Source organism: Exophiala oligosperma (genome assembly GCF_000835515.1).
Source record: "Exophiala oligosperma strain CBS 72588 unplaced genomic scaffold supercont1.5, whole genome shotgun sequence".
NCBI classification, from domain to species: domain Eukaryota; kingdom Fungi; phylum Ascomycota; class Eurotiomycetes; order Chaetothyriales; family Herpotrichiellaceae; genus Exophiala; species Exophiala oligosperma.
In genome coordinates, this window is record NW_015622822.1 from 2,220,154 (window position 1) to 2,242,233 (window position 22,080).

The 22,080-nt window shown below is 50.7% G+C and overlaps 5 protein-coding genes across 5 annotated transcripts; 1 reads left to right on the plus strand and 4 right to left on the minus strand.

The window, feature by feature from the left end:
* Positions 1-7,039: 7,039 nt before the first annotated feature.
* PV06_06129 (uncharacterized protein) lies at positions 7,040-11,227 on the minus strand. Its single transcript, XM_016407209.1, has one exon. It carries the CDS (start codon positions 10,754-10,756, stop codon positions 7,598-7,600), a length of 3,159 nt encoding a protein of 1,052 aa, XP_016262813.1. The 5' UTR covers positions 10,757-11,227; the 3' UTR covers positions 7,040-7,597.
* Positions 11,228-12,384: 1,157 nt separating this feature from the next.
* On the minus strand, positions 12,385-13,158 carry PV06_06130 (uncharacterized protein; the record flags this gene model as incomplete). Its single annotated transcript, XM_016407210.1, has 1 exon — positions 12,385-13,158. One exon carries the CDS (start codon positions 13,156-13,158, stop codon positions 12,385-12,387), a length of 774 nt encoding a protein of 257 aa, XP_016262814.1.
* Positions 13,159-13,462: 304 nt separating this feature from the next.
* PV06_06131 (uncharacterized protein) lies at positions 13,463-13,799 on the minus strand (the record flags this gene model as incomplete). The annotated part of the gene is made up of 3 exons (XM_016407211.1): positions 13,463-13,586; positions 13,641-13,672; positions 13,722-13,799. 3 exons carry the CDS (start codon positions 13,797-13,799, stop codon positions 13,463-13,465), a joined length of 234 nt encoding a protein of 77 aa, XP_016262815.1.
* A 711-nt stretch (positions 13,800-14,510) lies between these two features.
* Positions 14,511-20,784, plus strand: PV06_06132 (uncharacterized protein). Its single transcript, XM_016407212.1, has 2 exons — positions 14,511-14,721; positions 14,770-20,784. Exons 1-2 carry the CDS (start codon positions 14,714-14,716, stop codon positions 20,621-20,623), a joined length of 5,862 nt encoding a protein of 1,953 aa, XP_016262816.1. The 5' UTR covers positions 14,511-14,713; the 3' UTR covers positions 20,624-20,784.
* Positions 20,701-21,927, minus strand: PV06_06133 (uncharacterized protein). Its single transcript, XM_016407213.1, has 3 exons — positions 21,535-21,927; positions 21,202-21,331; positions 20,701-21,136 (listed from the first exon to the last, which is right to left on the minus strand). Exons 1-3 carry the CDS (start codon positions 21,535-21,537, stop codon positions 21,021-21,023), a joined length of 249 nt encoding a protein of 82 aa, XP_016262817.1. The 5' UTR covers positions 21,538-21,927; the 3' UTR covers positions 20,701-21,020.
* Between the last annotated feature and the right edge of the window lie 153 nt (positions 21,928-22,080).

Below are 22,080 nucleotides of genomic sequence, written 5' to 3' on the forward strand. Positions count from 1 at the left end.
CCTTGCCTGTAGACAGGGCAAATCCGAAGACGACGAAGAGATTGAGAATATGAAATAGACAGCGAGTACTCCACAACAAGTATTATGTAGGACCTTTGTGGTGGGAATGTTTGGAGATTGAGCTGCCAAAAGCATGGACCGCGGAGAGGCGACAGCGCTCGCTTTTTGAAATAGTGTCTGTGTGTCGCTCTCGAGCCTCTGCAATCTGCACATCATCAACAGACACCGTGCGACACGCTGCTTCCATCTATATTATCGTGCCTGTGTCACTTGGCGCGCGCGCGTGTGTTGTGTGTGGCACAGATGTGAGTGGTGTTGGCGGCGACTTGCATGCATTATTCGAGTCTTGCCTGGTACTTGTGTACTGGTGGTATGCGCATCGTCTACACGAGAGGACAAATACCATCTCGGCTGGCTCTTGTTGTTCCATCTTACGTTCGCGAGATGTGTATCCCGACGATCACTCGTCAACAGCCCTTTCAGCGGAGTTTTGTTGATGATCTTCAGGTGTTGTCGTGGTGCTGAAGAATCTATAAAGTGCCAAACACCCGCACACACCCAAGCTTTTAGTCAAACCCAAGCCATGCCTCCCTATGCCATACCATACTATGCTATGCTATGTTGTTGTGATTGTTGTCTTTCGGACTCGAGAAATCAATCCAACACTCATGCTCCACCATCTTGGGCATGGTTTCATCGAAAAACACCTCGAACCTGCTCGTGATACCTGGCGACGTGTCCGGGAGTTTCGTTGACGATCTGAACTCCCGGTACAACGCCGCGACCAGTGTCAACATTTCGGCATTGGCTAGGTGCATGCCGATACACATGCGAGCACCACTCGAAAAGGCCCAGAAATAGCGGTTCCTGAGATCTGCTTCGGGGAGAAGCGCCCCGGAATCCGTCAACCACCTCTCCGGTTTGAACTGGAGCGGTGACGGGAACACAGTCTCATCTCTATGCAGGCAGAATGGCGACATGCCAACCACGGTGCCTGTCGGGATCGCATACCCGTCGATGACGGTGTCAATCGGGGACCGTCGTGGTTCGAACGCGGGTAGCGGTGAGTACAGGCGCAGAGTCTCCCTCACCACCGCGTTTAAGTAAGGCAGTTGAGTCAATTCTCTCGGCACCGGCACGCTGTTGTTTTCATCATCCACACAGATCCTCGACACCTCGTCCCTGAGCTTGTCTTGGTAGTGCTGGTGCTGAGGCAACGAAATCGCCCAAATCAAAAACATCAACGTGTCCGCCGTCGTGTCGATTCCGGCGAGGAGGTGATCAGCACACTCGGAAGCAATGTCCATGTCTGAAAGGTTGGCCTCCTTCCGCACCTTGAACAGGCGGCCGATGACCGTGTTCTCGGCGGCCTTGACCTGCACTTCGGCCGGGGCACTCTTGAAGCTGTAAAACGCTTCCAAGGCATGCTGGCGAATTCCAGAGTAGGTGAATGGCTTCCTCATCGGCATCAAGCCAAGCGAGGTCAGAACTCGTTCTAGTAGTCCCGTTCGCGTGGTGATCCATTTGGTATAGACTGGAAAATGAATCGCAAACCACGCCAGCCTCCTCCGCGCTGGGTTTAGGATGTCCGCAATCAACCCTTGAGATTCCTTACACCCCAACAAAGCCGAAGTTCCACCATGGTCCGGTCCATAGACGAATTCCGAGATGGCATCGAAGGAGAAGTAGTGCAAACTTCGGAAAATCTCACTCGCGTGGTCCGGCTCTCTGCGGATGAGAGACAAGAATTCTGCCACCTTTTTCTGTATCATGGGGGAGAACTCAGGCCCCAGGACCACCGCATTTGCGTACATGTGGCTGATCAACTTCTTCCGGTCACGATGGAGTGTCCCCGACTCGAAAGTGAAGAGGTTCCTGTGGCCGTACACGTCAAACATGCGATAGAAGGAGGTCCTCTCAAAGCCACTGCCGGCCCCGTAAATGGTCCGGAGGGCCGACAGACTGTTGAAGGAGACCTCGTTTGGTCCAATGCGAACGACAGGCCCATACTGTCTGTGCAGTTCGAGGACCGCGTGAATGGAACGAGCCCGCCACGCATCCCAGCTCAACCGGAAGCGTGTCGCGGCGTACACCCAAGGACCGGGGATCCTTCTCAACTTCCTGGCCTTTGTGGTGGAAGGTGATGCGACCGCAAACACGACCAAGGCCAACGCAATCCACACACTCACCGGGAGTCCTCCTAGGAGGACCAACAAATCTACACCCAGAGTATCATCAACCATTGCTCCCCTCCCGAAACTTCTCGCTGGAAGAATTGCTCTTACCTTGTACAAGCATGGTTGGGTAAGTCGAGCCTGGCTCTACTTCTCTCGCCGGCTTGCTTTTGATCCCCAGGATTGCTGGTAAGTTTCCGTATGAATGAGACCGCCTCCCTAGTAGTAGATAGAACCCGTCCCCCTCAATTGTACTCACAGAAGATCGAAGCACACGTCCTTCTCCGCCATAAAGGACATCAAACGGCTAATTCTGGAGCCGCTTCTCACGGTGCGTCACTGTTCACAGGGCGGTCATGTCCGTATCGGTTTTGGGCGAAAGAGAGAGTCTTTTGTGTCCGCGCCCAGGAGAGTTACGATGTAGACGAAGAAGGTATTCCTGGTTCACTACTGTTATGGTCTTTGCGACATGTCGATCCGAGTCTGGAATTTTCAAAAGCGATCCCCCTTCCACCTCCCCCCGGCAGTAATGTCGAGATGCAGCACTGCACAGACATGGATTGTTGTATCCCCAATCGTTTCACACTCGTTTCCTCATCGCTTATCCGCTTATCGTTGCTTGCATGGGGTCTTGTCTGTAAATCATCTATGATCGCCCGTGTGTCACAGATTATGCCGTTTTGGCGCCTTTTACTCCGCAAAGATGGGCCAGACTAGCTGTGGAATTCAGTCGCAGTTCCTTTTTGGAAATTATCCGTTTGGTATGTATATAAGGGCATTCAAACAGAATCGTCACATCCCTCGAGCGAAAAGAGTACGAAATACAAGGCCGTGCTGTTGACAATTTCATCATCATCGTCGTCTTGGGATTGTTTTACCTCTCCGAACGAGTTACTCCAGACGATTATTATATTGCCGCGATTGTTTCTCCGTGTGATTTCCACACATGAGATAAGTGTCAGTCGAACACAAGAATGGGGGAACTCTACGGATAGGTCAGAAATACTCCGTACTCTGTCAAAGGTCCATGAAACCCGAGGAGCAGATCCAGCCCTAGAAAAAGCCAAAGACTTAGGTACCTAAATTTACTTTCCTATCTTCAGCCTCCCTCCCTCCATCCCTCCCTCCCCTCCGTCAAGTCATGTGTGGCGCGCGGTCCAGACCATGCTATGCTGCAAGATATGGGCATTTTGTTACTTTACGGAGTAAACCTTTTCCGTCGAGGTTTCCCATGATCATACGAGAGACCTCTCTGAAACCTTGATAAGGCTGTGTCGATTATTAGACGCACGCACGCACACACACACACACACACACACACACACCACCACCACCAGTTGGGGGGACTGTTCTGGGCCTGCATACCTCAAAAAGAACATAGATTCCCGATGTAGATTTCTAATAAAAGCCCCCCGACTCGTCAAGTTGAGAATGGGAGGATCTTGGCACCAGATTCAGGAGTGAATAATGAGTCTTCCATTGACGATGATGATGATGATGAAGATGATTTCTTCTGAGCCGCGTCCATTATGAAAGTGGTTACAAGGTACAACATAACAAGGCGAGCTTGACTCTTGGAGGGTCTTACCTGGCACTCAAACTATCAAGATTAGAAGCGGCTTGACCTTTCGATCCGCACGGAGTCAACTTCCATTTTCTACTACGATCTCTTTGTTATCCGTACCTGTAATATGATTCTTGGTACAAACGGAGATGAGCTACAGGTGAAATTGATTCCGCACGTGGCTTAGCCTACGATACGAGTAGGTCATCTCCATGAAGTCTCTCTCTATGTGTGTGTGTGTGTGTGGACGAACCATGTCAGCATGGTCATCCCGACTTTCTTCTGGCCTTTCCATGCGTCCTTCTGGAACGCTTGTTATCATCACACCGGCCATCTCTTGGTGCCACATGGAAAGTTGCTTTTGGGGGAGGTAATGGTCTGACCTGGACATCTTTCAAGGCTGAACCCTGGCCTACAGATGCGGATTTATTTCACTACGTTTAGTCAATAATAAGACTCCTTCGCCATGCTTATCGCCAGCCTTTCTCGATCTTGGCCAACGCCTCAATACGGGAAATCCGTCCCTGGGGACTGGGACCAACAAAGTCTCACGGTCCAATGACCAAGAGGTGTACTCCGTATATTAGGGGGGTGAGTTGAAAGCCAGTGGCGGGCAATAGATAACGTCGAAAGAAAGCGGATCCTCCACCGACCGGGCCAAGAGCCACCAACACGATCTGACCTGGGTCTGGTTCTGTTTTCTTATCAGCAACCATACGCAGCGCCAGGCTGAGTAGAAATCGGACAAGCCATGCTACCTTGGTAAGTTCCTAGCGAAGGAAGGGCCAGATGATAGTCAGCTCTCATCACTGTCAATCTGATCCAGATCTCCAGGAAAACGGGTCTCATACTCCGTACAAGAGGGCGATGGGTTTAAATATGATGCTCACTCCCATACCTTCTGATCCAAATGCTTCCCCCCCCTGCTCACACCCTCTCCGAGCCATCCTTTCATTGCTTCTTCCCTTTTGTATTGTTTGCCCACAGCGGCCGGGCAACAGTATCGCCAAACGGGCCAGCACTTGAAGGAGTGAAGCTGCCTCTACGTACTCGAGCTGCTTACCGTAGCTCCTGCTGATACACCAGCTTGTGCAACACAACTTCCGGTGTTTTGCCTCGACCACTTCCTCCTCTGTGCATATCTACAATTGCAGACACACACACCACACCGACAAAATGTCTTCCAGTGAAAGCATGGACCCTGAAAAGGGCGTCCACGGGGAGGAGATCAAAAAACACGACACATACGACGCAGTCGACCGCAAACGCTCCATGAACGAGCGAAAGAGTTCGGTGGCCGAGTCCATTGTCGCCGCCGACCTTCTCGATGAACGATACCGCACCACCCAGCGAGGTCTGAAGAGCAGACATGCTCAGATGATTGCTCTTGGTGGTACGATTGGTACTGGGTAAGTTCTCTCCCCCTCTTTCTCTCTCTCCACGGACACCCACTTGCAACTCTCGTGTAAGAGATCAGAAAAGGTGACCCGAAGACTAATCAATATTTCTCTTCTCCAGTCTGTTCGTCGGTTCTGGTGCAACCCTCGCCCTGGGTGGTCCTGCTTTCATCCTGGCTTCCTACATCCTCGTGACGTGCCTGGTGTACTGCGTGGTCACCGCCATCACTGAGGTCGCCGCGTACCTCCCGGTCCACGGTGGTACCATGTCCTACTACGGTTACAGATACGTTTCTCGATCCATGGGTTTTGCGCTCGGCTACCTGTACTGGTACGCCCTTGGAATCCTGGTCCCCTACGAAATCACCGCGGCTGGTTTGGTCATCGACTACTGGCCCAACGACGTCAACATTGCCGTGTGGATGACCATCATGCTCGTGGTCATCATCGCCCTTAATTTCTTGCCGGTCCGATTCTATGGAGAGACTGAATTCTGGTTTGCCGGCACAAAAGTCATTCTGATGATCGGTTTGCTGCTGTTGAGTTTTATCTTGTTTTGGGGAGGTACGTCTACCGTGTGCTTGTTTTCCTTTGGCTTCTCCGTTCACTAACACTTCCCGACTTTCAGGTGGCCCATCTCATGACCGACTTGGATTCAGATACTGGAAGGATCCCGGCGCGGCAAACGCTTACATCGTCAGTGGCAACACGGGTCGCTTCGTGGGATTCTGGCAGACGGTCGTCTCATCCGTGTTCCCATTCACCTTCGCTCCCGAACTCCTGGTCGTCACCGGTGGAGAGATGGAGTCCCCCCGTCGCAACCTCCCCATCGCCTCTCGACGTTACTTTTACCGTCTCGTCGTCTTTTACGTCCTGGGTGTCTTGGCCATCGGCGTCACTTGCCCGAGCAACGACCCTCGCCTCACCGCCGGGGGAGCCGGTGCCAAATCTTCCCCTTACGTCGTCGCCATCGCCAACGCCGGCATCAACGTCCTCCCGTCGATCGTCAACGCCGTCATCTTGATCTCGGCCTGGTCTTCGGGCAACTCCTTCCTGTACATCTCGTCCCGAGCTCTGTACAGTCTCGCCGTCCAAGGGTCCGCCCCTCGCATCTTCAAGGCATGCAACCGTTGGGGCGTCCCCTACATGGCCGTCGGGTGTTCTTCACTCTTTTGTGGCCTCGCCTACCTCAACGTCGCGTCCAACGGGTCCACCGTGTTCAACTGGTTCGTCAACCTCACCAACACGTGGGGGATGACCTCGTGGGTTTGCTGCATGGTCATCTACTTGAGGTTCCGCAAGGCTTGCCAGGTCCAGGGCATACAGCCCGTCTACCGGAATTGGATCCAGCCCTACGGCGCCTACGTGGCCATGGTCATGTTCACCCTGTTGTGCCTGATCAACGGCTTCACCGTCTTTTTCCCCTCCAAGTGGTCCGCCTCTTCCTTTTTGACCGCCTACATCGGCATCCCCATCTTTTTCGTCATGTACTTTGGCCACCGGATCGTCTTTTGGAAGGACAAGTGGGCCTGGGACCCCGAGGAGATCGACATGCACACCGGCCTCCAGGAGGTCATCGACGCGGAGCACCCCCCGGTCGTCCGCAAGGGTTGGAAAAAGATACTTTACATTGTCGAGTAAGAGAAAGCGAGCACTCGCTCACCCGTGTGCTGGGGTCATGTCGAATACGAAAGAGAGGGGTTCTTTTCTTGAATGCAGTTTGGCGTACAAAGTAGAGAATGTCATCACTCGCTCACTTACTCACTTGATGACAACCCTGACTTCTCGAGTCCCTAGTACAAATTCCACATCAGCACGGTTGATGGTGTCATGGGGGGAAAACAGGCCACGGGATTCGTCTCGTGTACATCAGATGCACGGACTAGAGCATTCGTGATAAAATCGCACCGTCGACTTCATTAGCAAGATGATTGCTCGTACTGTACAGAACACTTGATATGTATCCTGCGACTACCTAATCTGTAGCTTACTGCCTGTTTCAACTGTCGAGTCCACTGTTGACACTGTTCAATATTAAAAAAAGCATGTCCCATTCCAATCTCAAAGCCCCAGAGCCCCCCAAGGTCCAAACATCCAAAACTATGGATGAAAAATATACTGACTTCTCATTACCTAGGTATACACAAAAAGGGTCGTGATCCTCGCTGAAACGATTTCTTCCATTCATTAAATCCTCCCGCTTCAAACAACGAACTATGCATAGTAATCGTGCAAGTCAAACCCTCCAAAACACCACATATAACCGACTAAAATGTACAAAATGTCCAAAGACTGTTCTGTAGGGCGTCCATTGGCAAACACCAAAATAACGAGGGCTAGAAAGAGAGACTGGTTCTCGGGGTGTTTTTCCCACCTTTAAAGTCAAGGAACTGGACTCTCACTCCAGTCATGACTGAAACATTGATGCTGGAATTGTAATGCAAAGTTGGCTCCTGTTGAGATTATACTTCACGGACCCGCAGACTTCTATAACTATTACCTCGTTGGTAGTCGTACGCCGTTTCCTGAAAGTGCTGCCCATACGTCGAGTATGAGTTATCCTGGTCTGGAATCCCAAGAGAATAGGCTCCATACGAGCGACTCCTAGAACCTAACCCTCGAGGATTGATATAGCGGTGGGGCTTTTGGTACATCGAATCGGAGAAGTCATCCGCGCCATCATATGAATAAGGGCAGTCTTGCATCATCGAATAGTGCCGAGACTTGTACACATATGGTACCTCATGAGCATAGGCGGAGTAATTGTAATTGGTTTGTTTGTACGTTGTATAACCGTCACGGTGTCGGTCCTGATTCGAAATGTCCAACTCTGTCGAATCCATATATTGGCCCCATCCCTGTCCTTGGTTGTCTGGAGGAGATAACACATGATAAAGAGTCTCGTCGTAACCAGGGTCTTGATAGTCTTCGTAGTAATCTTGCGAAGGACGAGATTTCCAAGACTGCTCTCGCAAAGCATCACCAACGGACTGACCCCTGGTCTCCCCAGCTGTAGCATGAAGTGGCCATTGATACTGGCAAGTATCAATAGGTCGCGGCGAATGCGATGGTGGTGGAAGAGCAAACGCTCTATCGGACAAGTCCTCCTCGTAGTCAACATAGGAAGGCCGTCGCGCATGTGGAGGAGGCGGAGGCGGCACTGCGGAAACGCTGCTCAAGGATGCTAGTCTCTGGTTCTGCAGCATCTCGGCAGTAATTGGAGGGGCATCACTGGCAAAACTTGCGGGCCTGATGTTCCTGCCCGGAACACCCCCTCTGTCATTGAACGATGGCTTTCGACTTGTCAACCTCCCATCGCGTTCATGGACCGGACGACTTCTAGACCTCGAGAGCTCTGCTGCTGTCCTATCATCCATCATATACCTTGGTCGCGGTGCAACTGTGGAGATATTGTAAGGATTCATGGTCTGTTCAGACACTATATTCTCATGGGCCAAGTCATAGGGACTACCTCCCAAGGAGGACGCCACCGTCCCAAGATCGTAGAGAATTGCCGTGTTGTCCTCATGCTGACTGAGAAGTGAATGGCGTCTAGAAGGTGTTTTGTCTTCCTTCGAACGGCCGATCCAGGATCTTGGGCGACTGAGACTGCGGGATCGCTTAATCTCCACAGGTGGCTCGGGTGCAGGCGAGGGGAACCTTATTTCTGATTCCTGCTGGCCAAAGCTTGCGATGCTAGTCTCTCGAAGGTACGTGTTGTCAAGCTCGGGTACTATTTCTGAACGAAGCCGAAGCGCTTCGCTTGCCTCGCGTGGGACCGAAGGGATGCTTTGACCTTCGAAAGAATGGACTCGACCGATGGAGACCTGGGGAGGAGGTTGGCTCAATGTGCGTTTCTTCTGGAGCTTCTTGCGCGTTTTGACGGGTTTGGCCTTGATAGCGCCTAATTCAGGCGCTGCAGGCAACGGAGTCAATGCCACCTCAGCAGGGCGCACATCAGCTAAAGTAGGGAGCTGAGGTGCAGTTTTGCGTGACTTCAAGATCGATGGCCTGTGGCTGAATCGGAGAGGGTTCGCTTCCCGTCGTTCATCCTGCGTGTTCGCTGTGCAAGTTGGCTCCACTTGCAATGCCTGACCATCCGCACCTGGTACAGACTTTCGTTCTCTTTGAAGGGACTTCAACGAAGTGCTTGAGCTGTAGCCACTATCAGACTTTTCCGGGGCTGGAGGGGGCTGCAATCGCGCGCGGGACGTCTGCGCTTCCGATCCGGCCACCGACTGGATTCCCTCATCAACAAATTGTGTTGATGGATACCAAGGCGTCACGTTGTTGAGGTCTCGTTCGCCATCTTCTCCATGGCGCGGCTTGTAAATGACAGAACCAGTAGGGGAAGGTGACCTCGCCGAAGGTGGCTTGTCAATAGGCGGCGATGCAACGAGGGATGAAGATGACGAAAAAGTTCGCAGCAGGCCTTCAGACTTGGTTTTTCGTAGGGATCCAGGTGAAGAATCGGAATTCAACTCTGAAAATGGGCTGTCTGGGAGTTCGGCCATGTACTCGCGTGCCATTAAAGAAGTCTGATCCGCATCTTTTGTCGGAACTGGCTCAGCTTCCGTAACGATTCGAATGGTGGTCTGGTGCTCTTCCGGCTTGTGACTTTCCCGGCTCAAATAATGACGTTCAGACTTCGTTCTTGATGCACTGTGCAATGGTAAATGACTGTCAATGCCGACGATTGTCGGAAGCTCGTCGTCAGCATCACCATAATCACTCGAGACATCCCTATTGGCCTTTGGTGCCGACAAGAGGTGACGAGAAACCTTTGACATCTCACTAATTGCTGGGGAGGCTCGACCATTCACAACCTGCAAAGACCCATGTCGGAAGCCCGCAAGGTGAGAGTAGTTCAGATCGGCTGGTGTACCTACTCTTCCCAAGATTGCCGGGCAGGCGGGTGGCTGCCACTCAAAATAGTCTGTCCCAACATGACACACTTCCGTCTCCTCGGGTGTCGCCACTTCATCAATTTGTTCCTCTTTCAGTGCTCTGGAAGCCTTCCTCGTAGCCGCACCGGGTGTGAATGAGGCTCGTCGAGTTGGTGGAATTGAAGGCCCGTCGACAATCCGATCAAGAGAAGATGCTGGAGTGGACACAGCGGCAGCCTCGTCATTCAGAGAGTTGAGCCTTCCACTACTTGTGGAGCTTCTTATGCTGGTCGAGCGCTGTGTAGATAACCGACGTAATATCAACGACTTCCTCTTTTTGGGCTTCACAGGCGATGGCGGCTGCTCTTCCTGCTGCAGGGTGCCAGGCTCTTCTACTGGGGCATGTTCTGCCTCCTTCACCATATATGCAACGCTCCATGCTGAGTCATTTTTCGAGTGCTTGCTAGGAGATTCTGAAGGTGAGCCGAAGACATCCGTTCGGATCTGCTGGCGAAGAGCAGCGGTGCTCGGGTGGCTCGACAAGGGGCCACCCGATCGGACCTCAGCAGTACTGATATTCCACGGTTTGGGGGCAGGTTCTGGGAGAGTAGTGGTAGAGATGCTCGTGGCAAGCTTGTTGGTTAAAGGCTTCGAGAGACGATTCCTGCGGCGGGCTTCAGGTTCCCGGCCAACAACTTCGATTGCCTTGTCCGATCTCTGGCGAGCGAACCGCATCCTGAGCTGCTGAAAGACTCACTCCTGAGATGGAAGGAGGAGAGCAAAAGATCGTCGCAGACAGCTTTTGTTAGACTAATGGAAGGCTGCATGAGAACCTTACAGCCATGGCATTAGTAGCATCCGATCTCCGATCAGTGACATATGAAACGAGGGTCTGGTTAGCAGGATGTCTCGCTGGGAGGCAGCAAGGGCCCCAGCTTGTAGGTTATCGCTATTATCGCTGTGACATTTACGTGAAACATGCAACAGGTCAGTGCTTTAGGCGTGACAGACGTCGAAGAGCAGGAAGCGAAGAGCGAGGGCAATCGGGAGTGTCGAAAGCGAATGGCTGGGTGATACTCCGTATAAAGCAAAAGAGGCGAAAACGAACGACTTTCAATGACGGTGAGAGGTGCTGACTGGCCGTCAGGTTGTGGGTGAAGGTTTCAAGACATCAGGAATGAGGTGAAGGGTGGTGAATGGGTGATGGATACAGCAGTACGTATGGTCCATGCGGAAGGTGCAGCAGCAGATGCAGCCAAAGGGCCCCTCGTCGGTGGAAACTGCCCTTCTAATTGGCTCTGGCCCCAGGACGATAAACAATTTTGCGGGCAGGGCAACAGGCGCAGTTTAGGCTTCCCACAGCCAACTCCAGCCCAGAAAACCAGGTTTATCCCCAGCCTAATGCATCCTTCAGCCACCGCTAACGCCGGATCATGATGAAGCGACTCGTATACCCCTGCTCAACGCCACACCATCCAGTTGCCAGAGGAGCGTGACCTAATCTGGTTTCTGGGTGAATCCAATCACTGCGAGACGAGGGGATCGAGATTGCTGCTTTGTGGCTTGCCCATCGTCTGTTCACAAGTCGATCGTTCAGATGCTGCAGAAAAGAACATCTAGAGCACGATGATCCGAAGATCCTCGATCTCTTTTGGGTCAGATGGCTGGAAAAGCGGTCACACTCACAACCACATGCCGGACCTGACACCTGTACAGCAACCAATATCCCAGAGTTTCAGAAGCTGGGACGCCGAATGACAGGGCACGGTACTCCATACTCGCGTGGAGTGTAGACTGCAGTCTTGCATATCCGTACGCACACCTTCCTTACGAGTCGTCGTAACTCGGCAGCCCAGTGGACTTTGTTGGTTATTCACGACTCTGCACGTCCCGCGCCTCAATTACGTATGCATCAAAAGTAGGCAGTATTCATGTTATACAGGGTACCAGGCTACGAGTTTCGCGGAAAAGACACGCCCCACCAGGAAAGATTGAATATGCACAGGTCTATCAGTACGTGATGGACGAGCAAAAATACTCCACGAGAGCAACGGAAATTCATACTAGGGGAAAAATTGTTATTTGTCTTAAGCATCAGTCATTTGTGTCTATCAAGTATCTTGATTATCCTTGTGGAGCGAGAGAGCTGAGTTCTTCGATCCTAGCACTCATACTCCGTATCTAGTGTACATACATCCTAGCCATGCCGGCGCCAATGTAGCACTTCCACGCCTGTGCAGGTAAAAAGATGACCCTGGAATCCGTCGCCAACGCCAAGCTATGCCAATCGTCATGCTATGAAGGGTCGTCATGCAGTCAGGTTGTCGTTAGTACAAAGCCACACTTGTTCCCAGCCAATGCGCTTATTCGATGTTGATGCGTCTGCTCTCGGGAGCTGATGCCTTGGGGACAACAATGCTGAGAACGCCATTCTTAAGCGAAGCACGCACTGCCTCCTGGTTTACACGTGCTGGGAAGCTGAAGCTGCGTGTGAACTCGCCGACGGAGCGCTCAGAGATCCAGAACTGCTGTTGTGGCTGTTCTGGTTCTGCTACTGGGGCTGCGGTCGGCGCCGCGACTTCGCTCTTCTCATTTGTGGTGGCCGGAGCAGCAGATGAATCGGCTGGTTCTTCATCTTCGACGGTGGGTTGATGTGACTTAACGCTGCTGGTTTCCGATGCAGGGGCTTCCTCCAGGGCCGCCTTCTTTTCACCTTCAATGCTGGCTGAAGTCGGTCGACCGGATTCGACGTAACGCTGGGTGCGACCCTTGATGGTCAAGGTATGCTCGTCGGTGAATTCGATATTGAGATCCTTCTGGTCGACGCCAGGGAGTTCACCCTCGAGTGAGTAGGCATCCTGAGTCTCTTTCACGTCAAAGCGAGGGTTGAATTGTTTTCTCGATTGTCGGCTGGCTCTCTGAATTTCGTTCAAAGTGTCATCGAAGAGACTGAAGAGAGGGGCAAACTCGTGTCGACTGACAGGGCTGCATCGCGCTGGGGCGTAGGAGATTCTGGGGAAGAAGAACGACATGTTTCTGGATGGTGCTGATTTAAGGATGTTCCTTGAGGCTTGAGATCTAATGGTTCTCGAAGAGTGCATAAGACTTGATCTGGATGATTGTCTGATACAAGCCATGGCCGTGTCGATCAAGAATATATACCCCAGTGTTGTCCATGATAGAAAGCCCTGGGAGGTTCAAGGTCGCTGAGCAAGCATAATCCATATGTTGCTGGATGCTTCTCAACCACGCAAGCAGCATCGGCCTAATTCTGGTGCCTTGTGGAAGTGGCGAAATGTTTCTCCGATATTCCATGATCACGTGACATTGCATGGTGGTTGCATTTTGCAGGACGCTGAGACTCGAGGGGCTTCGTTTTGTCAGCTAGGATACAGGAGCCTGCACGGCTCGAGACTTTTGCTGAATGATTGCATAGGTCGATCAGTGGATGTCCCTGACGCCCGGGGAAGAGTACAGTTCGAGCTTTCGCGAGCCCATGCGCAATAGAGCTTCGATTGCGGCGAAATCCTTCTTGTCAACCTTCTGATGCTTGCGAAATTCGCGCCTGATCGGTCAGGTCAGACATCAACCAAGAGACCCAGTGGCAATTCATGCTTACCTGGCTGCATCTCGAAAGTGTGCCTTGCTTGACTTGGAGTCAATTAGTCAGTGGCAAAGAGAGACAAAACCTCGTACAAACCTCAGGCTTCTTCCCAGCGGCTCGTAGACATTGTCTGTATAATTTCATAACCTCTCTTTGTAGGCCCGAATAGCGCATATCTACAGAGTTCGTGAGTGGGTATAAGAAGAGTGACAAGGATCTCCTAGAATTGTTAATGTTGAGCTTGAAGAGTGAACGGATGTCTGAAATTTATATTTGCGAATACTGACTTCAATTGTTTCAAATGACCAGAACTTCAACTTCGTCCAATGCACTCCGTACCTATTGAACATCTCATTACTCAGGATAGCCATTCATACTAACGCTCAACAGTGTCTTAGATACGGAGTATACCCGTATCGCTTGATGTTAGGAATTTGTAAGAGCCACTCAAAAATTCGTTAGCAAATTATCTGGCAGCGTTGCAGCAGTAGAGCTGGACGAGACGAGTGAGAATGTTGAATTTCTTGATTCATCTTATTAAGGTAGTCAAAGGTACGGAGTATCTATGAAAGATTGCTATAATATGGTATGGCACTGGAAGATATTTGCATTGCTTTGTGCTAGGATATGACGATATTATTCTGCGTAGACGAGAAAGATGGAAGAAGCATAACATTCACTAAGTGAATTTACTAATGAAGGATGCTAAGGCTATGAGGAGGCTACCTAACCAACATACTGTATGCACCTAACTAAAGGTAGCCAGTAGCTGGGATCTCCAGGCCACGTGAGCCCGGAAACGACCGAGGACGCCCGGTAAAGGCCCCTAAGCTTCAAGTAAACAATACACCTCTAATACTATCGAGTAGCCACCTAGGTACGGAGTAGAGCTTAACCCGTATCCTTACTCATATTAATATGTACACAAAGCCCGTACCACAAGCGCCAGCCAAGCGAGCCAACAGCCACCACGTTTTTGGCCTGTAGACGCTGTCCTTGACAATGAGCAGCAACACAGCATTGCCAATAACGACTCAGGTCAGATTGCAAGGCAGGCTTGCGTGAACTTCACGCTTGCCAGGTGCCAGATGGACCTGTACGCGAACTTCCTTCCAACAAATTCAACCTGCTAATTCACTTGCAGAGGTTATGGCGGCCTGCGACGGCAGGCCTTCCACAAGCTTGCCATACTTACGGCTCAGCGATCTCATCACAGAGAAGCAGATTTTCGTCGCTTGACCTCTTCGATTCTCCCTGCGAAAAACCAGCCGAATGGCGTCCTCGATGGCGTCCTCCGAGCACTTACGCCAACCTCGCGAACATTAATCACACTTCGAGAACTCGACATCCTCCTCGCGTTGTGTGGTAGTGCTCACAATATCCACGATCCTTCCCATGCCGAACGTCTCGTCAACCAACTATCTACTTACCTTCCTGAAGCGCATGCACAACTGTTTGCTCCCTCGCCATTTCTCCACGAGATCAAACCCGCGCCATGGACAGCGCTCACTTTCCAGCTGACCCAAGCTCTTCTTATACTTGGCCTACGGTTTCCCACTCTCAAAGTCAGAGTGTCAGAGTGTCTTAAGACCTATCTCTCCAACTGGTCACAGTCCGCCGGAGCACTAGTATCTTTAGGCGCAGAAGAGCACGACGAAGACAATGAAGGAGAAGCGCAAGAGGTCGCTGCTATCACGGTGTCCTTGGTCGGCTTTTTAGATGCGGCGGCTCTGCACGAGAACTTTTGGTCGTCCTACGAAAGGGTCGAACTCATTCGTACCCTAGAAGAATCCTTGTCGGACAAGTTTCTCATAAGGGTTGAAACAGCTTCCTCTGCCATACGGACGTCCATATCTGCTCACATGAGTTCGAGAGACTGGAAGAAATATTTGAAAAGATTCGCTGCTCAGGGTCTACCCGTGGGGGCCATGATGCTGCAGAAAGGGTTTATGAAACTTGTGTTGGCTTGTACGTCCAGAATGCTTTGTGATGAGCATACTGTTGAATGTGGGGATGTCCTGGATCAGTACATTGCTGGAACCCATCTCGGACGCTCTAGGGACGAGGATGTTACCGAGGACATGATCGAATATCTGGTCAGCATCATTTCTGATCAGATACGTGTCCTTGAAGACGGCTCCGATTACTTGCAGTTAAGTTCAGCTTGGCAACAGCGTCTCGCATTTTCAGTCAAAGCATATGCCCTGGAGGCTTTTCTCCATTGTATGATTCTAGACGAGGATCTGGCAGATCCTGACGATCTCTTCAACTGGCTAGAGGACTCCATTGGAAACCAAGCACAGATGGCCGACATCAACTTGGCCGACATTGCATTGAAGAGCCTCGCTATTGTGGCCAAGCACGTACCGGAAGAGGCCTCGAATTTTGCACGTGTTCTGCTGCGGTTCATAGTTCGTGGAACGTCAACTTCCGAAGCTGTCGCCATTGCAGCACAGAGCCTGTCACACATATTGAAGATGTTATCTCAAGACGCTGTAATCACCACAGTTTACTCGCTGGGCAATGTTCTCAGCTCACAGACTGGAGCGGAAAAAACGCATCACCCCTGGGCGGGTGGAGAAATCAACGGTCATCACGGATCTCTTTCATCCGCGTCTAAATTGCGGACGGGAAGTGTTTTCTCTCTTTCGTTGAGCGGCGACGAGGAGACTTCTCTAGTGTGCGGAAATGTCGCGCACGCTATTGTGGTAATAGCAAGGGAGTGCAAGGATCCTCGAATAACAGCACTTGTGCAGACAATGATGATACAGAAAGTTGGAAGAATCAGCTTGCCAGTCGATGCTCGAATCATAGAGCAATCTGCGAGACTCTCGATTCAGGGCAAAGAGAATGAGTTCAAAACTCTCCTTAGGCTCTACTCAAGACTTCATCGCGAAGCTTTGCTCCAGGACAACAACCTTATCTTCGATGCTGTTCGGAATGCCGAGGAGTACTTGGCCTACAACATTGGCAGTCGGTCGCCGCTGTTCAAGATCTTCGCGACACACTTGCTCGAGCGGATCCTTAGCAAGGGCGATGTCGTAGAAGGCGAGTTCAAACAGTCAGCAGAGGTCGAACAAGCAGCCAAAGAGATAGCACCTCTTCTGAAACCACTTTCGATTATTGCCTCGCGACGACCTGTATCATCTCAGGAAGGCGGTTTCATTGAAGATCCTGATATTTTGGCCATGAGTCGTGAAGTTTGGTACAATATTGCAGTTCATGGCATCACGCTCCAATCTCGCATTGGTCAGCAGTATTACCACGAACTTCGCCTGCTGGCTATGAATTCCAGACCATTAGTCGATGACGACCGCGCCGAGCTGCTGGAGTCGGATGTTGAACTGAACACTGTACTTCGCCGAGGAATGAGCCCACAACACACCGCAGAACAAAGGAAGAATCTCATTGCTGCAATCCCCGAGAGAGATTCCGACGTCCGACAATTGAGCTACCAAAAAGTAGTGTTCCTCAATGCCGTTTTCCTCGTGGAAAGCCTTCGAGCTACCTCTGGGAGCTGTGCCGAAATCCTTGACTACTTCACCGATCCGACAACCCAGACCAGCCACATGGGTTTGTGCCTCACCTCGATCGCCAACGAGGTAGTCAAGAGGTACACCTCAAAGGTGATTGTTGGGGGTGAGATGGAATTCAGTGCACCTTATGTGTCTCGACAACTAGCCGATATCCTGAGTGGCTGTTGTCACAGGAGTGGCAAAATGCAGGAGGTTGCCAGAACAGCCACGAATCATATCATCTCCTTTGCCCCCTCGGCACTCTGTCAGAAGGCTGCTTTATTCGCCTTGCTGGAACTCTTGTCTCTCATGTGGTCAAGCTGTCTAGACGCAGATGTGGACGAATATGAATGGAGACCATTCCTCACATCCACCAGGGGCAAAATTACAATCGAGTTGTCAGACGATTACGCCTTCAGGAAACGCACATTGAACACCCTGTACAGTGATGCAAAGAAATGGGTCGCAACTGTTATGGGAGTGGCACCACTGGATGTTAAAGGCCTCCTCCAGACTTACCTTTCAGAATTCGATGACACGGGTGCTTATGGTCATGTCAGCTTGGGGAGGTCTTTTGCGCTGGAGATGGGCTCCATGATACCTCCACTCGATCATAGGCTTAGTGCACTCGACCAGAAAGGCGATTTCACTCATATCAACATGGCTTCAGACTTTATGGCGCAGTATACTACACGTCAAGAGTATCGGTTCACCGGTATACCCGACTATCAGCTAGGCAACGTCCATATCGATAATATTACCGGACGAAGAGCCTCAGTAGGACGGCAGGCCACTGACAATACCTATGTACTGAGTAATGTACTACTCGATTTGCACAAGCGTACAGAACACAAGACGCATGTACAGGCTTCCGAGGTGAAGGATGTTCTACGCCGTGCTGCGGCACTCTTGTGTCAGAGTAAGAAGTCTCAAACGACGATAGTCCACCACCTCGTCCACATACCTTTCCAAATCTTTACGAAGGAGTCCATTAAATTGGGAATATCTCTTTGGCTAGGTGTCATTCATGAGAATCCCAGAATGGAGCCTAGAATCTTGATGGAGGCCGCCCAGGCTTGGGAGAAGACGATTGACCGCAAGGAAGGGATTTTCAACCCAAGTTTCCGGCACCACGACCCGTTCTATGTCAAGGAAGAGTTTGCACCCACTGACAAGGCCGCAATTCAAAGGCAAGCTCAGAACGCCCACAATACTATTTCGCCGCATTTTCGATTATTACAATTCTTCCAAAGCCATTTCAATTCGATCAGGCTTGGAAGTGGAAATACACAACGCAATTTCGTGCGCATGCTTGAGCGGACTTTGTTGGGCTTCATTCACATCAAAGGGCACCCGCTTCTACGTGAGATGCAGTTCTCACTTGTGCACTTCGCGTTGCGAGTTCTGAAAACTAGCACTTGTATCAGTAAGCTTTACATGTGGAAGCTGAGGGACTTGATTCTCTCTGTTGGCCTTCAGTGGTTCTCTCATCCGCTGTCATGGTCTTTTGGGGGCAACCGCTTGCAACTCAAGGCTGAAGTTCAGATCATGCAGGATGTGCTTGTATCCTTACAGAGTGCCAAACAGCCGGTCTTAGCGACTGCTGTCTCACGGAAAGACCCCCAACAGAAACAGGACCTACTCGAAGCTCTCCTCCAAAACGAGATTACCCGTCTCAATGTTTGGCTTGCACCTCTAGGTCATGCAGGTCATCAAACCCATTCGGAGGCTCAGATTGCAGTGTACTCTCGCACTGCATGGCTCGAGAACCCCGCTCTAGCGGTGCAGCTTGTGTCTCGATTTCCGAGTGAACAACTCCGCCGGGATGTACGATTCTTGCTTCTCAATTTTACCGACAAAGCTTTGAACGAACCGGACGCGATCGACCTTTTGATTGGGGACAAACTACCGTCAGATGTGTCCGGTCAATTGAAATATCTCCTTTATTGGGCGCCAGTTAACCCGATGCAAGCTGTCACGTACTTCTTGCCCGCATTCGGAAACCATCCTTTCGTGCTTCAGTACGCTATGGGTGCACTCGAGAGCCACTCTGTGGATGTTACGTTCTTCTACGTTCCTCAGATCGTACAGAGCCTTCGATATGATGCCTTGGGCTATGTCGAGCGGTACATCATTGAAACCGGAAAGTTTTCGCAGCTTTTTGCCCATCAAATCATCTGGAACATGAAGGCTAATGCGTACAAAGACGAAGATTCCCAAGAGCCAGATTCTGTCAAACCAACGCTTGACAAGGTCATGGACAGTTTGGTCTCCAGTTTCTCTGGCGCAGACCGAGACTTTTACCAGAGAGAGTTTGCTTTCTTCGGCGAGGTTACGGATATCTCGGGCAAACTCAAGCCATTCATCAAAAAGCCCAAGCCTGAAAAGAAAGCCAAGATTGAAGAAGAGTTGCGCAAGATCAAAGTTGAAGTGGGCGTCTACCTTCCAAGTAACCCTGATGGTGTTGTTGTCGGCATCGACCGCAAGTCGGGAAAACCGTTACAGTCTCATGCTAAAGCACCTTACATGGCAACCTTCAGAATCCGCAAGACCAGAGAAACACCCGAGAACGACCCCAGATCCAATGCCGAGACAGCTTTCAAGGCCATTCATGTGCCACGCAGAGGCCACAGCCGGCAGAACACAAATGAGATATCGGATCTTGGACTTGACGACAATCCACGAACGTACGAGGTCTGGCAGAGTGCCATCTTCAAGGTCGGAGATGATTGCCGACAGGACGTCCTTGCACTGCAAATGATTGCGGCATTCCGTGGCATCTTCAATTCGGTTGGCTTGGACGTGTATGTGTTTCCGTACCGAGTTACGGCAACAGCCCCTGGTTGTGGAGTAATTGACGTCCTTCCTAACTCCATCAGTCGTGACATGCTGGGCAGAGAGGCGGTCAACGGCCTTCACGATTACTTTATCACGAAGTATGGCGGCGAGCACTCGATCCGATACCAGGAGGCCAGACATGAATTTGTGAAAAGTATGGCTGCATACTCGGTGATCAGCTACCTTCTCCAGTTCAAGGACCGACACAACGGGAACATTATGATCGATGACAAGGGCCATATCCTTCACATCGACTTTGGGTTCTGTTTCGACATTGCACCAGGTGGGGTCAAGTTCGAACGAGCTCCATTCAAGCTGACTCCCGAGATGATTGCGGTGATGGGCGGAGATGATCCCAACATTTCACAGTCGTACAGATGGTTCGAAGAGCTTACGATCAAAGCATTCTTGTGTAGCCGGCAGTACTGCGAAAAGCTGAGTCATCTCGTCAGCTTGATGTTGGACAGTGGTTTGCCTTGCTTCAAGCCCGAGACGATGCGCAACTTTAGAAACCGGTTCGTCCTTGATAAGTCGGACAGAGAGGCGGCCGAGTTCATGCTTGGGTGTATTAAGAAGAGCGCGGGGAATGTGTCTACCAAGGTCTACGACGAGTTCCAGCTTCTCACGAATGGAATTCCCTACTAAGAGAGAGTAGTGACAGGGCTAGGCTACTTATTAATAGGGTGAAATCAGGGACAAGAAATTAGATGAGCTTGTAATGGGCAGTTTTTTTTGGATCCATTTAGTCTCTCTGATGTGTACACTATCCGTTTCCGTATCCTTAGCTAAGCCACGCACAAACAGGCACGGCATGGCTGATTCAAGAACCGAACGTTTCGAACAAATGGCGGTGTAACATTTGCGTGATGGTGGCGCCGATGCAATTCATTCTTCAAGAGTCCGAGATTTCTGTTTTTTCCGAGTGGTTGCTGCTGCTTGACTTGTCGAGATCGGGAGATGTAGCGTGGAAGCCGGCAAAAGACCTTTGTGTTGCAGTTGCAAGTAGTCCGTTCTGCTGGTAGTGATTGGGGGAAAGATCAAATCATTTCGACACCAAGCCGACCTTGGCCAACAGGCCCAGAATGAAGTTCCAGACTTGGGGGAGGAGTCTCAATTGTTCGATGAGCAACGGGGCGATGACGACGAAGATCAGTAGAACTGTAGTTTTGTTGTCAGTTTAGGGGGTGTGTTTAGATTGACAAAAAGAAACCAAAACCCCATACCGACAGCAGCTACACCGACAGGTGACCTTTTGACCTCTTTCTTCTTGTACGCGGTTTCGGGCTTGCCCATACGCTTCTCGACGGATTTGGCGTGCTTTTCATTCGCCCGGCGTTGAGTCGGTGTTTGGGCCTAACAACGATGGAGAGAAAATTGTGTTAATGATTTGATGAGTCTCGAATGAATAATTCCTTGATTGATGTTTTCCGTGGAAAAAGCAAAATCCTTCTCCAAGAGGCGATCGCGAAAAGAAATGACCGGGGGCCTTTACCCCCTCCGCTTTGCAAGAAGAGAGTGGTGTGGCTTGGTGATTGATGATAATTCCAAAAACATACCATTGTGTTAAAACAATATTCGATATTGATATTGATGTTGATGAGCTCAAGTTGGTGATTTGTCCGTATAGACTCTTGTATACTCTCGTGACTTGAAGTTTTCAAATGTGAATTGGTTTATGGGTTGTGATGGATCGGCGCAAGAAGGTGGTATTGTTCTCAAGAAAGATGGTTGGAAAATGTTGTTGGTGTTGGTGTTGTTGTTGGTGTCAGATACGCGGAGGGGGGAAAAAGGACAGATATATCCGTGCGTGTGATGTATGGCTTGCTGAACCGCGTTCTTTGATCGTGTTTCCTTCTTAGAAAAAGGAATCAAAAGAGTCAGACACCACGCGCGCGTCTCGAAGGCCCTCCGAAGCAAAAAGTGACAAGAGATGTTGACAGATGTTGTTGAAATTGACCGAGTGACGGGCCCCTTTTCTAAACTCACTGGTGTACGAATACGAGAAGGTGATGAAAGAAAGAGGCAACGTTGCGTCTCCTGAAGATTGAGTCACGTGGTGATAAGATACTGACAAGCACATACTACTTCTACGCCTTTGTTTC